The following is a 16,130-nucleotide window of genomic DNA, read 5'->3' on the forward strand; positions in this document are numbered from 1 at the left end:
ATGTTATTTTTTCAAATATCCTTCTTATCTTAAAAAAAATACTTTACCGTTTTTATTTAAATTTTAACAAATATTTTTGTGAAACTCGTAAAACTCTTCTATATCGTTGTAAAAAATCTGCTTTGTGATTGTGACTTTGTTACTCTTTGTCCCGTGTGTTAAGTGGTTGAGTTGGTAACTTGATATTAAAAACTAGTTTATTCATAATTTTGATTGAAAACATTGTTCATATACTAAACACTCACGATACTTGTATAAAAATATAATTTTTATTAATTAATTGTGTATTTAAATTATTTTTTATTGGAAAGCACAAAAAAATATTTTTTATTTAACAAAATAAAAAATACATATTTAATTAAGAAAATACTAATAATATCAATTATCAAATAAGTATTATTATAAAAGGTATAGACATAGTGAAATTAGAGTCCTGCTAGGAGGCAATGGTTTATTTGTACAATATATACAATCGGTTATATGAGTTACAAAATGAACATCACCCATAATATTCAGAATAACCATTTGGTTACTAGGGATAATAAAGATCGAACTCTTGACCTTTCGAATCTAGAATTCTAATACCTACCACTCATCCGGTTATGCTAATAGAAAAAGGTAACACTAATGATTATATTTCTAATACTCCCTAAATCTCCATTGTGCGTATTGTACAAATATTTCATTGACTTCCCATAATTTCTGTTGAAATTATGATTGATTTATATTTTACACAGGACAAATTAAAAAAGAATATATTAGAGTGATAACAATAACGATAGTAACAATAATTGAAGTATATTTTTTTAGGTGAATATAAAAAAATTATGCCAATGGAAGTATTTTATTCAAAAACTAATTTATTGAAATGAATTTTAATTTATAAATATAATTATGATAAAGGCCATTGACGGTATGACGGATGACTTACATCATTACATGCGTCTAAGTAACTATCATTTTCGTCATTAGTTTTAATTTATGTCAATATCTAACTGAGAAAGATGCAAACCAAAATGATAAGGATGTTTCAAGTATTTTTTCCAAACTAATTTATTTTATTGGAAGATCTAACTATGATCAAGATTCATGACAAGAGCACTGACTAACTCACCTACATGTATGTTGAGTCTAACTGTCATTTTCATCAATAATTTTTGTTATTTACATGGGGTTATTTAATTTCACAGGTTGGACTAAGTGGTATTTTGATGGTGAAAGGAACAACCTACGATCATATGAACCAAGTTCCGAGCCAAGAATACCTCTATGGCACCCTTTTGAGCGAAAACATAATTGGCGTAATCCATGACCATTATATCACTTACTACCTTGATTTGGACGTAGATGGAAGCGACAATTCCTTCATGAAAGTAAATATCAAGAAGCAAAAGACATTGCCAGGAGAATCACCTAGAAAAAGCTACCTAAAGGCAGTGAAAAATGTTGCAAAGACAGAGAAGGATGCACAAATAAAGCTTAAGCTGTATGACCCATCAGAATTTCACATGATAAACCCATCAAAGAAGACAAGGGTTGGAAACCCTGTTGGGTACAAATTGGTTCCAAGTGGCACAGCGGCTAGTCTTTTGGACCCTGAAGACCCACCACAGAAGAGGGCTGCATTTACAAATAACCAAATATGGATCACTCCTTACAACAAGAGTGAGCAATGGGCCGGTGGCTTATTTGTTTACCAGAGCCAAGGTGATGATACTCTTCAAGTGTGGTCCAACAGGTCAGTCATTCAATACCTTTTGTTCCGTAAAACGTGTGTTTTTTTTCTCTTTAATATTTGTCATTAAAAAAAAAATATACTTTTTATGTTTAATTTTATTTAATTTTATTTCTAATATTTTTAATTTGTGTAAAAATTATCCAACTTACATTAGATACAAAAAATACGCTTTATCCTATTTTAAATCAGCAATATTATATGATCAGTAAATATTATTATTTTATACTAATATTTGATATATTATTATTTTAGACTAGTATTTAATCAACAATAATTTTTACCCACATTTACAAGAATTTGCACAAATGAAACACATAGTTTGTACTTATATTCATTAGAGTTTACACATAAGAGTTAACACGGTTTACACCCACATTTATCATCAATTTATAAACATAAATCAATAAAATTTATTTGTTGAAGACATTTTAGTATTTGTATTAGTCAAATATTGATCAAAATTGCTAAAAGCTATTAGTCCCAAGATTTTTCAGATTGTAAATATTAATATCTACTTAGTGTATCACTACATTGTGCTGTAATTGAAATTGGGTCACATCATAGCAAGGTATAGGGAAAAAATACAATATAGGAACATTAAATTTTTATCCATATAGAGAGAAGAGAGACACAATTTACGTAAACTACTATAATAGTTTGTGGCTTGGTAGAGGATGCTATCATTGTAGTTAAAATAAGAAAACAATTGCTCGTACTCAACACAAACTAAAGTTGGACAAAGTACTAACTCGCTTAATGTATTTTATTTGACTTATAGTTAAATTGGGTTAATATTCAAATTCGTCCCTAAAAGATTACGCGATTTTCATTTTTGTTTCTGAATGATTTTTTTAATCAAATTAGTCCCTGAAAGATAAACTGTTAGTCAAATTAGTCATTCTGTCAATTGGATGATGACGTGTCACGTTAAGTGCCATGTGGCACGTCACGTGACAGGTCAGTGACACGTGGCATGCCACGTATCACTTGACATATAAAAAAGTTTTTTATTAGTCAAAATAGTCCTTAAAAGTTTAGACGTAAGTCATTTTCATCCCTCAAATTTTAAAAATTAGTCAAACTAGTCCTTATATAATTTTTTTTATTTTTTCTTCATAAAATTATCTCTCTCCTTTAATTCTTCTCAAAATCTCTCTTATTCTTTTCTATTCTAAAACATTTTTCTTACATTACTACATTTTGCTGGAATATATATATATATATATATATATATATATATATATATATATATATATACTCAAAATTGAAATGTATTTATTTATTAACCTAAACAAAGTTATATGCTCAAAGTCAAAATTTATGTATGTTAACTTAAACAAATTTATACCACTATTTTTTTTCTACTACATCTTTTTTTTTTATTACGATATTACTTATATATAGGATGTAATGGTAGTGATACTTAGAATCAAAATTCAAGAAGATCCACAAATTTTGCTTCAATTCCAAACTTTACAAAATATTGAAAATTTGTTTGTTAATTATTATTATTATTATTATTATAAACGAATTGCTTCTTAAGCGTAATACGTGCAAACATCATAATAAATTTTTTTGTGTTTCATATGTTTGAGATAAATTATATAATTTTTCTTTTAATTTCACAAATCAATGAGATAAAATGAAATAGAAAATATTATACCTATGCAAACTTTCAAGGACTATTTTGATCAATAAAAAACTTTTTTATATGTTAAGTGACATGCCACTGACCTGTCACGTGGCGTGCCACGTGTTACTGACTTGCCACGTGGTGTGTCACGTCATCATGCCACGTGGCACTTAACGTGACACGTCATCATCCAATTGACGGAAGGACTAATTTGACTAACAATTTATCTTTCAAGGACTAATTTGATTAAAAAAATCATTCGAAAACGAAAATGAAAATCGCGTAATCTTTCAAGGACGAATTTGAACATTAACCCATATTTAAATTACTTTCAAAACATTCACGGACAACAGAGAATTCATAGTTTAGAAAAGCTGAGGGAACGAAGTTTAGGGGAAATTACAGCCGTGGTCCTATTAAGTTGGTAACCTAGCAAAACTCAATGCATATTTTAGGAAGTGAAATTATGCTATAATTTGTAAAGCTTCATATTCATTTGTCATGATCTGAATGTTACTAATTTCTAATAATTTAAGGTGATGACTCTGATACAGAGTAAAAATGTACAGAGATATAAAAAAAAGCTGTAACTCTTATTTAAAAAATTTTATCTAGTGAAATTCACAATATATATCATATACTTCTTTCATTCTTACTCTATGTAACTCTGTACAATCTTACCCCGCAGCAGAGTAATTACCTAATTTAAAGCCCAATTATGACTTTAAATCTGTCTCCTAGTCCCCACAAATTAAGGTTCAGTTTATGAAATCTGTAGAATACTTCATTTCTGTATCAATTATGATAATTAGTTTGATTAGGATGTTGTTGAAATTTTAAATTTGTTAAAAACAGGGATCGTCCAATTGAGAATAAGGATATTGTGCTGTGGTACACACTTGGGTTCCATCACATACCATGTCAAGAAGACTACCCCATCATGCCTACTGTGTCATCAAGTTTCGACCTCAAGCCTGTCAATTTCTTTGAGAGAAATCCGATTTTAAAGTTGCCCCCGAATTTCAAGGATGATTTACCTGTTTGCAAGGCTCATGATTCATCTTGAGATGACTCATTACTTCATTTTTAGCTCACATTAATGTTCAAGATTTTATTGTGCGCTGAATTGTGTGTAAATTTAGCTGTAAATATGGCAATTAATAAGTGAATAAACCTTCTCGTATCTTGTAAGAAATTAAATCTTAAACAGAAATTTAAGCTGCTTGTTTATCTTGGAAAATTGTTCAAGTGAAAATTATGTGGTGCAATGAAGTCTTAATTATGTATTGCTAGATTTTCGTTTCAAAGTAACACTAATTAAAAGACTTATTTGGTTTAATATAATCTACACTATAATAAAAAAATTAATTTCTAGTGACAATTTATTTTTTCTTGAGTTACAATAAAAATTGCCATTAAAATTTTTACCGGCAATTACACACTAATCGTTATATGTCATTAAAATATTTTTGGGACAATTATAACATTCATGCATAAAGACTCGCTTAATGATTGCAAAAAACAGTAAACTATTATTTTTACCCACAAAAGTTTAGAATATTGACAAATTTATTCCTGAAAAAAAATAAAATTGACTTTATATCCATAAAAGATGAATTTTTTTTGACAAAACTACTCAAACCTTTAAAAAATTATTCAAAATTTTCAAATTATCCTCTAATTTAATATAACCCTCAATTCTAATTTTACTCCATACCACCACCATCCCAATCCTTAACTCCATCACCCCCAAAATTTTCATCTACTCCACTCTCATCCCCAACTACCATTGTTGTCACCATCATCACCATCATAACCATTCTTTCTCTTTCTCTCTCTAAACCCACCACCATTATTACCAAGAATGGGGTGATATTTGAGTGAGAGAATCCGTTACTATTGCGTACTTGGCGCGTAAGTTCGTTGTTCGAGTTGAGGAGTCTGATATTGAGCAACCTTGGTGGTTTAGGGAGAAAAGATATCAGAAGGGTGGGGTATAGGTTGCTAACACCGTTGAGTAACAGAGTTTTTCTGTTTCGCCTGTTTCAGCTCCAGGCTGACGAGCATGTGCGACTCATATTTGACATCCATGGGAGTATCATGGCAGAACAAGTGATGGATCTTTCTGCGGAGGTTGGTGATATTGGTGGCGGTGGTTCTGTCCACTTGACTTTTGTGCAAGATGACCCACTTCTTGCACCACCACCGATTCATGTTGCCAGTCCAGTGGAAGACATGGACGTGGGTGATGAAGACTTTGATGAAGAGTACGTTGCGGATAGAAACAATAGTGATTCATCTGAATATGATGATGAGGAGGAGTTTGTACCGGAGACGCCGATCGAGGCAGCGATGCGCTATGTTTTGCCACCCCCACCCGATTCCGGCGCTATCAGATGTATCAAGTCACTATCATAAGTTGGATCTAGACGCCATGTATGAGAAATCTCCGTTTCCAACACCGGGGAAGAGGATTACAACCTAGATGGTGGGGTAGAGTTTCGGGTCGTCCACAAATTCAAAAGTAGAGATGCAGTAATATAGGGTGTAAAGAACTACAGCATTTGTAGAAGTGCTGAGTACCGATTAAAGTACTATGTGTATTGCCGCCAAGCTGCAACTGGATGTCCCTAGAGTCTCCGTGTAGCCCTCCGACAGAACCTCAGATACTGGTGATTTAAAGTTTAATTATGGCGTATTTACTCATTTATGATTGCTATATCTAGTGTAGTTTCCAACCATGAATGTTTTATTTCGTTAGGAAGGTCCAAAGGGTTAGTGGAGCGCATACGTGTTTAGTACCCACCATGTCCTAAGACCATCGACAGTTGGACAGCAGCCACATCTGCAAAATCATCCTGCCGTTGATATAGTCCAACCCATCTGTCAGCATCCCTATTCTGCAAGGTATAGTTCGGCAAAGTTATCACTTCAAACCCTCTTATAGAAAGGTCTGGATGGCGAAGCAAAAGACAATTGCACAAATATATGGGGACTGAGAAGAGTCATACAATAAGGTGCCAAAGCTGCTACAAGCATCCATAACTGGTCTAGCGATAGATGCCGTCAGAGGACCCTCGTCTCGTGCTGGTCCCTGCTTTACTGCGTCAACCCTATCAACCTGTCGCCAGTTATAAGAATAACACGAGTTCAATTTACGGAATGTCATAATAAGTTATAAATTCAAAACACAAGCAAGATATAAACAATAGTTACCTTGCTGCCATGGGATACATGAAAACTTGTTAGTCAGGTGGACACCACTTGGGAAATCTCTGGTATATCCAAGACATCAATAGCGGAGTGCAGCTGGAGATGTCTGTCGTGCCTTGGTGTGCTGCAGAGCACAGCGAATAGTATGTCCATGCAAGCACCGCCGATCCCCAAGACAACTCACGACACCTGACAAAGTCTGCAAGCAGTGGCAGCCACCGGAGATGGACCAGGTTATTTGACTTGTCCGTCATCAGGTAACCACCGATCAGTAACAAGATGTAACACCTGGCATACTGTCGGAGTGTCTTTGGATCATCTGTCTGAAGCATATGGCAGATACGGTCCCACAGTCATGTTAGCTTCAGTGAGAATGACTCTTTTTTCTATGCCTCCTACTGTGCAACCACCGGAGGCATTGCACCGAGCAGTCGCTCTACCAACTCCCATGTCTCCATGTGGTGCCACCCGTAGAAGTCACGGAAGCACCCCCCACTGGCTCTCCGTGCGCGCGTAGCTCAAGATGGTACGCCACGTTCTGCAGGGTGATAGTGGCCTCACCCCATGGCAGGTAGAATGTGATGGGTCTCCGGACGCCATCGCTCCACGAATGTCGTGCTAAGGGAGTTGTCGAAGACGAAGTCCCTGAGAGGCACCGTGTCGTCGAACCCAGCCTCTCTCAGATACGGGATGATGGTGTCGGGTGGTGGAAGTGTGTGACTCACTCGTCGGAGCAAAAGTAAGCGAGGCCTCTGACAAAAAATAAATTATCACAATTATTAAAAATGTGTATAGGTCCATCAACATATCAAACTGACTTAACTATTGTATACATTTGTTTAACAAAAATTTACACGTATGTACTAACTGAATTTATGTCGATAAAAGCTTTTACATTAATATGTACTTAATTAATAGACATTTCCTCAATATGTTACTTAAAATAAAAATATTCAATAATTTAATTAATAATCTAATTATCAAACTTTAACTTAATAATATAACTATCAAACTTGGATAGTTAATAACTAAATTAATAAATTAAGAAACGTGTAACTAATAAACTAACTTCAACGGTTGGAAAATATCTACCCCACCATTTATATCTAAATTAATAATTATGTAGTTAACAACTTAATTACAGAAAAATGATAATCAAATTCCTAAAATTTTACCCTATCAGTGACCTGTTGCTAACGATATAAATTAATTTCTAGTTCTTGGCAAGTATCCTAACTATAGCTATACATATATGGGATAACAGAAACGTCAAGATAATAAAACTAACCACAAAGTCGGCTGTCCCGGCATAGTGCCATGTCGTGTTCAGCCTATTGATGTCTAGATCACATGCATCTTTGTGCATCATCTTCATCTTACTCAATAATATGGTCAGAAAGGGATAGAAGAGAGGAGAAAGTGGTGGAAAAGTTTGAAATGGGACTCAGATCAAGGCTGTAGACGATATCTATATAAATGCGTAATCCAATCTTATCTTGTTTATAGTGTAAACGAGATAAGCTTGCAAGTGTCTTGTTTACACTATAAACAAGATATACACATATCACGCGCACTGTTTTACAATGTAAACGAAATAAGTAATCCTACGTATTTTTGTAATAATTTTTAAAATTATTTATTTCAATAAATAAAATTTTTATTTAATTTATTTAAATAAATTTATCAGCGTTTGAAATTTCTGTGGATAAAATTAATAATTTAATTTTGCAAAAAACCTATAAATTTTAGTGTCCATTATTTTAGATAAATTTATTTTATGGCCATCAAACGGGCAACCCAATCCATATAAGCACGATTTGTCTAAGCATGTGGGTTATACAAATTGTCCCTATATTCTTTTTGTTCACGTGTCTCAATTTTTAAACTTGGACCATTTATGACCAGTTCAATTAGTTATACCAGTTGGATCGTTTATTATTTTTATTTTTTAAAAAAATGGATAAAAATCTAGTTTTAGGATAAAAAAAATTTATCTTTTGGAAAAAAAAAATACCAACTTTGGGCAAAAAAAAACTTAAACAAAACAGAGATTTTTTTAGTGGGTGGGTTGAGTCTTTGAGTCGGATAATGGGGTTAGTCGAGTGGTTACTCATCCGCTTAAACAAATGTCGGAGTTACTATTTCTTTATATAAAAAATTTAAAACAACCAATTTTGGTTAGTCGAGTGGTCAGCTCACTCGTCTACTTAAGCAAGTTTTGGGGTTCGAATCTCGCTTTGTACATGTAGCAACCCATTGGCCAGCGGCAGACCCTTAAATAGAGCTCAGATCCACGACGAATTTCTCCTTAACCTATCGGATTGGGAGATACCATGAAAAGCAACAAAAAAAAAAACTGATCCAATAGATATAATCCATTTTAACGGTCTTAATTTATATAGCCACAAAAACTAATTCTAGAATTATCATATTATTAACTTTTATTTACTATTGCTTATTGCAGTTAGAACTTAGAACCTTAATTAAGATTGTTCTTAATTATGCTCATTAAATTGATATTACATGACAGATAAGATTTTTTTATTTTTTGAAATTATGTTTGCTAATACTTTTTGTGTATTAATTTTTGCCAACAATTTTTATTTTTGTACATGATATAACATATTAAAATTAATTTAGCAAATTAAAGTATTTTATTAAATTTGTAATATCAATGACAAATTTAGAATATTTATCAAAGGTACAATTAGAAAAAAAAAAGATATTTCACTTTCATAGTAGCCCATCAAAGGTAATAAAAAAAATAAAAATTTAAAATCTACTAGTTCAATAATTCTTTGATTTGTGTTGAAGTATGAATATAATCTTTGACATATTATTAGACTATCTATTTATAGAATGATTAATTACTTAGTGATAACAATTAGGTGCTAGTTAGTAATTTTTCTTCTCTTGTTAGTTTATAATTAGCTCAGGTGTATTCATATATATAGTGTAACTCCTTTTCTAGATTAATACAATTTTTTCTTTCCTCACTTCTCCAATACGATATCAGAAGATATTCTAATCTAAACCTTCTTCTTCCTGAAGCTTTTATAATGTTCTTCTTCTTCTTCCTCTCATCTTTTTCTCCTTTTTTTTTCTTTTCACTCAAGTTCACAAAATAAAGTTTGATTAGAACTTGCTTAGCTTACAATTCTTGTTCTTGCTAAAAGTAAGAAGCTCCAATCAACGAGCTCAAGATAAGAAGTTTTAGATCTTCTAGACTCAAAGATCCATTGATCCTTCATTTCATTGCCAAGAATCCTTCCTTCTCTAATTCGCTGGACTTCAATTTTTCGATGGCAGATCTATTTTCACGTTCTTCCGCAAATTAACCAGGTCGGATGTAAGTGGGTCTACAAAGTCAAGCTAAAGGCTGATGGCAGCCTGATAGATACAAGGCTCACCTCATTGCAAAAGGATATACACGACAAGTAGGGGGTTGATTTCAAAGATATCTTTAATAATGTAGCAAAGATATCTACTATGAGGGTACTTCTCAACTTAGTTGTAGCAAAAAATTAAAGTTTGTTTCAGTTGGACATCAATAATGCTTTTCTTAGTGAGGAATTATTTAAGGAAGTATATATGAAACTCCATCTTGACCACCTGAAACGAAAACAAGGATTAGTTTGCAAGCTAACAAAATCCCTTTATGGCCTTCAACAAGCATCGCGCCAATGGTTCTAAGATTTTTTTCCACACTCACCGCACATGGATTTACATAATGCAAGAATGATCAATCTCTTTTATCATTTGCTTGTGGTAACAATTCGACTTTTTTTTTTCTCATCTATGCTAATGACATCATTGTGACCAGACCAAACATCAACATGATACAAGAGGTGAAAAAGACATTGGAGACTTTCTTCCATGATTTTAAAAATCGGACCGGACCGGCTGGTCGAATTGGTTTGATTGGGAACCAGCGAAGCCAATGATTTGGTTCTATGCTCAAAATCGCTCGTGACAGAATCGGACACAAACTGCTAAATCGGCCGAAAATCGACTGGTTGAACCGGACCAAAAACTGGTCGGTTTTCCTGGAACGACGTTGTTTTGATTAAATTTTTTAAAAAAAAGAACGTGTTGCTCTCCCCCTAACCCCTCCTTCGTTCCTAAATCCTAACTTCGTTTCCTTCCTTCCTCAACTCAAAGAGAGAAAATGTGAACTAAAAACCCTAGCTTGCTTCCACCACCGCCAAATGGAGTGAATGACTGTTGTCGTTTGTGGTTGTCCAAGGCTTCTCTTTTTGTCCTATCCTCAGCTCTATGTTCGCTTTCTTCTTTCTCGCTCAGCGTCCATCCTCTATCATCTTCGTTCTGCTCGTCATCGACTTGTCGCCTTCATCTCGTCGCCGTCGTCTCTTGTCCTGCTCTCTCCGTCGCGCTCAGCCCCTTTCGAAGGTCAGTGGCAGTGCTCAGAATAATTCATTTTTCTATTTACTTTCTGTTCTAAAAGTGAAATCATTGAATGATTATAGGAGTTTTGTGTTTTTGTTGAAATTATTGATAAGCTCTGGCTTTGCTATGCTATTGTGTTGTATTTTTGACTTTTTGTTGAATGATTATTTTATTTTTGGCTCTACTGTGCTGTTGTTGTTTTTGACTATATTGATAATTTATTGATTTTCAGTTATGGATTATTATTTTGTTGAATGATTATTTGATTTTTGATTCTGCTGTACTGCTGCTATTTTTGACTGTGTTGATTATTTATTGATTTCAGTTATAGATAATAGTATTGATCAAGAAATAATTGCTGATAATAAATTATCTGTGGATAATAATTTGCCTGCTAATCCTCCTATTTTGAATGATGTTGCTAATATTAATCTCCTAGTTCTAATGATAGTCATTCATAAGCTTCTTCTAATTTACGGGAAAAAAGAGATCTAGCTTGAAAATATGTTGCTTCTCAATATTTAGATATTTTTTTATATTATTTAATTTTTATATTTGTACTTTGATAAGATCTTATGACTTTGGTTGATGATATTTTATGTAGTATTTTAAATTTGAAAAAATATTTTAAGATTAGATTAGACTATAATTATGTTTTAAGGTGCTTATTTATAATTTATTTATTATTTTACTCTAAAACAGTTTTTCGATTGAACTATAGTTGGACTAGTGAACCAGTGACTAAAATGGTTCAATGACCGGTTCGATTTTCGGAACCTTGCTTTCTTCAAGTTAAAAGTCTTAGGAGATCTCAAATTTTTTGTTGGATTGGAACTAGCAAGATCCGAAAAAGAGATATATCTTTCACAGCAGAAGTCTGCTCTATCCCTTCTTGAAGACACAAATTTCTTAGAGTGCAAGCGTGCCACTTCACAAATGGATGAAAATTTGAAGATAAAGGCTTCAGAGGGCGAGCCTCTACCTGACCTAACCCTATACCGAAGACTTATCGGCATACTTATGTACTTTACAATTTCACGGCCATACATCAGATTTGCAGTCACGAAGCTTGTGCAGTACATGTCTGACCCGTGTGTTCCCCACCTTCAAGCATTCCATCAAGTGTTAAGATACATCAAAGAAGCCCCTGGATAAGGTGTGCTATTTCCAATAGCAAACAAGTTCAACATCTCTATCTATGCATATGCAGACTAGGGCGAATGCTTAGACACACAACAGTCAACCACGGATTACTGTGCTTTTTTAGGAGATGCCTTGGTATCCTGAAAGAGCAACAAGCAAGTAGTGGTAAGAAGCACAACCGAAGTAGAGTACAGAGCTCTTGTGAGATTATTTGGTTGATAGGACTACTCAAGTTTTTGAATATTCATGTGGATTTAGCCATGTTATTTTGCAATAACATCTCAGCCGTTCACATGGCAACAAACTCTGCGCTGCATGAGAAAATGAAACATGTCAAAATGGACTATCACTTCGTTAGGGAGAAAGTTGAAGCTGGTTCTATCAAACTTGTGTACATTCCCAACATGCACTAATTAGTTGACATCCTAACAAAGCTCTGCCTCCTCTTGAATTTTGGTTCCTGACGCGTCTCTAATGACCATTTTAGAATTTCCAATAAATCAAAACTCAAGCTCATCGCAAGTATAGTTCTAAACCGGTAACTAGTACTATCAAAGTTTAGTTTGGTTGTCACAAGTTCAACCCAATTCAAATTAAAATAGTCGAGAGTATTACTCTCGCGTCGTCCTCCCTAGAATGTGGAATTGTGTGAATCAAAGTTGGTTGGGATAATCGGGGTTGATAAGCATAAACAAGAAATTAAACTAAAAAAGATAATTATGTGAGAAACTTAAGCTGCAAGAAACTAAAGTAAGGATGATGGAATTCTCAACTAAGCAATTATGGAGTTAACAAGGCACGACACGAATTAAAATATATTCTAAAAAAACTAATTAAATTAACTAAAAATACCTAAAACAGAAAATGATCAAAGAAGGTTTTTGGGTTTTAGTATAAGTGTAAAAGGCTCTTGGCTAAAATGTGAGAAAAAGGGATCACCATCCTTGTCTAGCAATCATGTAATAACAATGATGAGGAATCAATCCTATTAAGTCTATCTCTATACTTGAGGCAAGTCAAATAGACATAGTCAACATTAATCCATAAGTCCTAATCTAACTACTAATTGACTTAGTAAAAGACTAGTGTCAATGGGTATCAATTTAACTAACAGAGACCCTAGATTATCGATCCAATCAGACACAATGACTCAAGATCACCCAATTTATTTAACCTAGGCCAATAGTGTGAAAAATTACTCCATAATCAAAGAAAATATTTCATCAAACACTAGGTGCGCACTAAATAAAGACATGGGTAAGTTGCAAAATAAATGAAATTTAAAACTATCAACTACATATAATTACTATCAAAGGCTATAACAGACATGGAAGGAACATAAAACTCAAATCCAATTAAAGAAATTCAATATTCACAATAGTATCAAAGTATAGTCATAGGTAACAAAAATGAGTAACTAACAAGTAAACTAAGTAATTGAGAGTGCAATGACTACAAAACTAAAATTAAACAAGATCCAAATCACAATTCAGTAGCAAAGTATTGATAATCCTAAGAAAACCTAGAGATAAGGAGAAATTTTTTTCTCTAGAAAAAAACTAAAAACTTAGAACAAAAACTAAAAGATTTTCTAAGTATGAGTGTGTGTGTCCATCTCCTTCCATTCTCCAGTCAATTAGACTCAGCTTGGTCTTGGAAATGGCCTAAAGAGCTCCAGAAATTACCACTCATGTGCTCCTTTAACGAGGCACATTTTTGGTGTTCCGTGTACATGACAGGGCCCGCGTACGTGAGATTACCAAAATTCAAATCATGCGTACGCGGCAATTTCTTACGTACGCGCTACTAAAACTTCAAAACTTTAAATCTTCATGATTCCTTGCTTTTTCATGCATTCTTCTTTACTTTTCTAAGCCATTCTTATCCTATAAATTCTAAAACATTTAAACACATATATTAAGGTATCGAATGGAGTCAAAAGTAATATAAATTAATCAATTAAAGGCTTCAAAAAGCATGCTTTAGTCACTTAAGTACAATTAAAAAGAAATCATAAAAGCATGCAATTTTAATAAATAAATGTGAGAGAAATCGACAAATTCTACTCATTTAAAGCAAATAAATATTATGAAATGTTGATTTGTCAGTTCCTTATGGCAAAGATGGGCATATTGACATATATGATCCATCATGAAGGGAGATATTAGACCATCTATTTATAAAATCATCAATTAGTTAGTGATAATACTTAAGTGCTAGTTAGTTATTTTTTCTTCTCTTGTTAACTCATAGTTAGCTCACGTGTGTATGTGTGTGTATATATATATTGTAACTCCTTTTCTAGATTAATACAACTTTCCATTTTTTCACTTCTCCAATACAGATTCAGTTAAATTTGGTAATATGGTTTAGTAACACTTTTGCACTACTTCTTCTACCTTTAACCCACCATCCTTTTCAACAAATATGGTTTCTTCTAACTATAATGTAATATCTTGACACTTTGGTTCTATTGGACAATTGTTAAGGTTTTTCTTTTTAGTTGTTGAAATTTCTTGTAATATTGTAAAAAGCAAAAGAAATATATTAGCTAAATCTAAATGGGATGCATAAGTGAATGCAGTGGCAATTGGTCATAATCCATGGCCTTTATAGCTTGGTACTAGAGTAGGATATTAAAACATTATATTCATGTGACTAATTTTAAGTGACAAAAAATATAAGTTTACGACTGAGATACCTTACTGCACAAATACTAATGAGATATTTTTACTAGAGGAACCTCATTTAGAAAAATATTTTCTTTGGTTGGATCATAAAATCTTTCAATCAAGTTAGCTTGGATAGGGAGTCATTCCTTGAAAGTTGGAAGGAAAGTAGAACAGTTGTGAGTTCACAAAGCATAGTACTAAAGTTATACACATCAACTTTAATTTATGAATGCAAAGTTTTTCTCTAATAATCTCTGGTACCTTATGAGTGAAGGTACTCAATACCCCTAAATGTGTTAAGAGCTAACCTTGATATTATTTAGAGGTTTGTTAATTGAAAAATATTTTAGTTTATGATTTATATATTAGTTAGTCTCACATTGTTATCCAATTTATCTAGTTTTTTCTTTTAGTTTTTTTCTTTTTCACTGCTATAAATATGTGTTGATACCTAAATTTATCTATTTATCTTTAGTGTTTAATCAAGTTATATAACTTTATTTCTATTTATTCAATTTACTCTACCTAGGCCAAGAGGAACAAAATCTACACTAAAACTAAAAGAGACATTTCAACAAACACATAGAGTGCAATAGAAGTAAATATTATTAATTGCAAGAATTAAAGGAATCTACAACTACAAAGGCAAGAGATCAACAATAGAAAAGCAAAGAAGAACAATTGTTATGAATTACCTCTTATTGAATTGAAAGAAAGTAGAAGGAACAATACTAGATCTACAACAAAATATAAGAACAACATAAAGGAAATTACAATAAAATAATAGAAGAAGATGAATGTAGCAACAAAGAATTGAGAGATAGAAGGAGATGAAAGCATGAATTAAAACCTAGATCTAAGAACTAAACCTAATCCTAATTCTAGAGAGAAGTGAGAGCTTTTCTCTCTAGAAACTAACTCTCACTACAAAACTAAGCTAAACTAAACTAATGGTCAAAAGTAAGTAAAGTATGTTGATTCCCTTTCAATCCTTAGCTTAAATAGCATTAGAAATGAGTTGGATTGGGCCCACAAGGCTTCAGAATTCGCTGGCCACGTTTTGCTTTAAGTGAACCAGGTGGCAGCAACGGCGCGTGTGCGTACTGTGCGCGTACGCGTCATCATGAGCAGTTCAACCATAGCAAATCTTATATCGTTTCGAAGCCCCGGATGTTAGCTTTCCAACCCAACTGGAACCGCATCATTTGGACCTCTGTAGCTCAAGTTATGGCCGATTAAGTGCGAAGAGGTCGGCTTGACAGCTTTCCGGTTCTTCCAATAAAATCTTATACCAATTTGATTGAAAAAAAAAGAAGAAACAGTT

At 33.1% G+C, this 16,130-nt stretch overlaps 1 protein-coding gene across 2 annotated transcripts in view; it reads left to right on the top strand.

Moving 5' to 3' along the window:
• The window catches only part of LOC107613021 (primary amine oxidase), an 11,082-nt gene extending 6,422 nt beyond the window's left edge, over positions 1-4,660 (top strand). For both annotated transcript variants that reach the window (XM_016314842.2, XM_021109705.1), the window contains 2 exons: positions 1,191-1,738; positions 4,227-4,660. In XM_016314842.2, the coding sequence (XP_016170328.1) occupies positions 1,191-1,738; positions 4,227-4,437 (759 nt within the window). In that variant the 3' untranslated portion in view covers positions 4,438-4,660. The remainder of the gene's footprint in view (positions 1-1,190; positions 1,739-4,226) is intronic.

Source organism: Arachis ipaensis, chromosome B08 (assembly GCF_000816755.2).
Source record: "Arachis ipaensis cultivar K30076 chromosome B08, Araip1.1, whole genome shotgun sequence".
Lineage (NCBI taxonomy): Eukaryota > Viridiplantae > Streptophyta > Magnoliopsida > Fabales > Fabaceae > Arachis > Arachis ipaensis.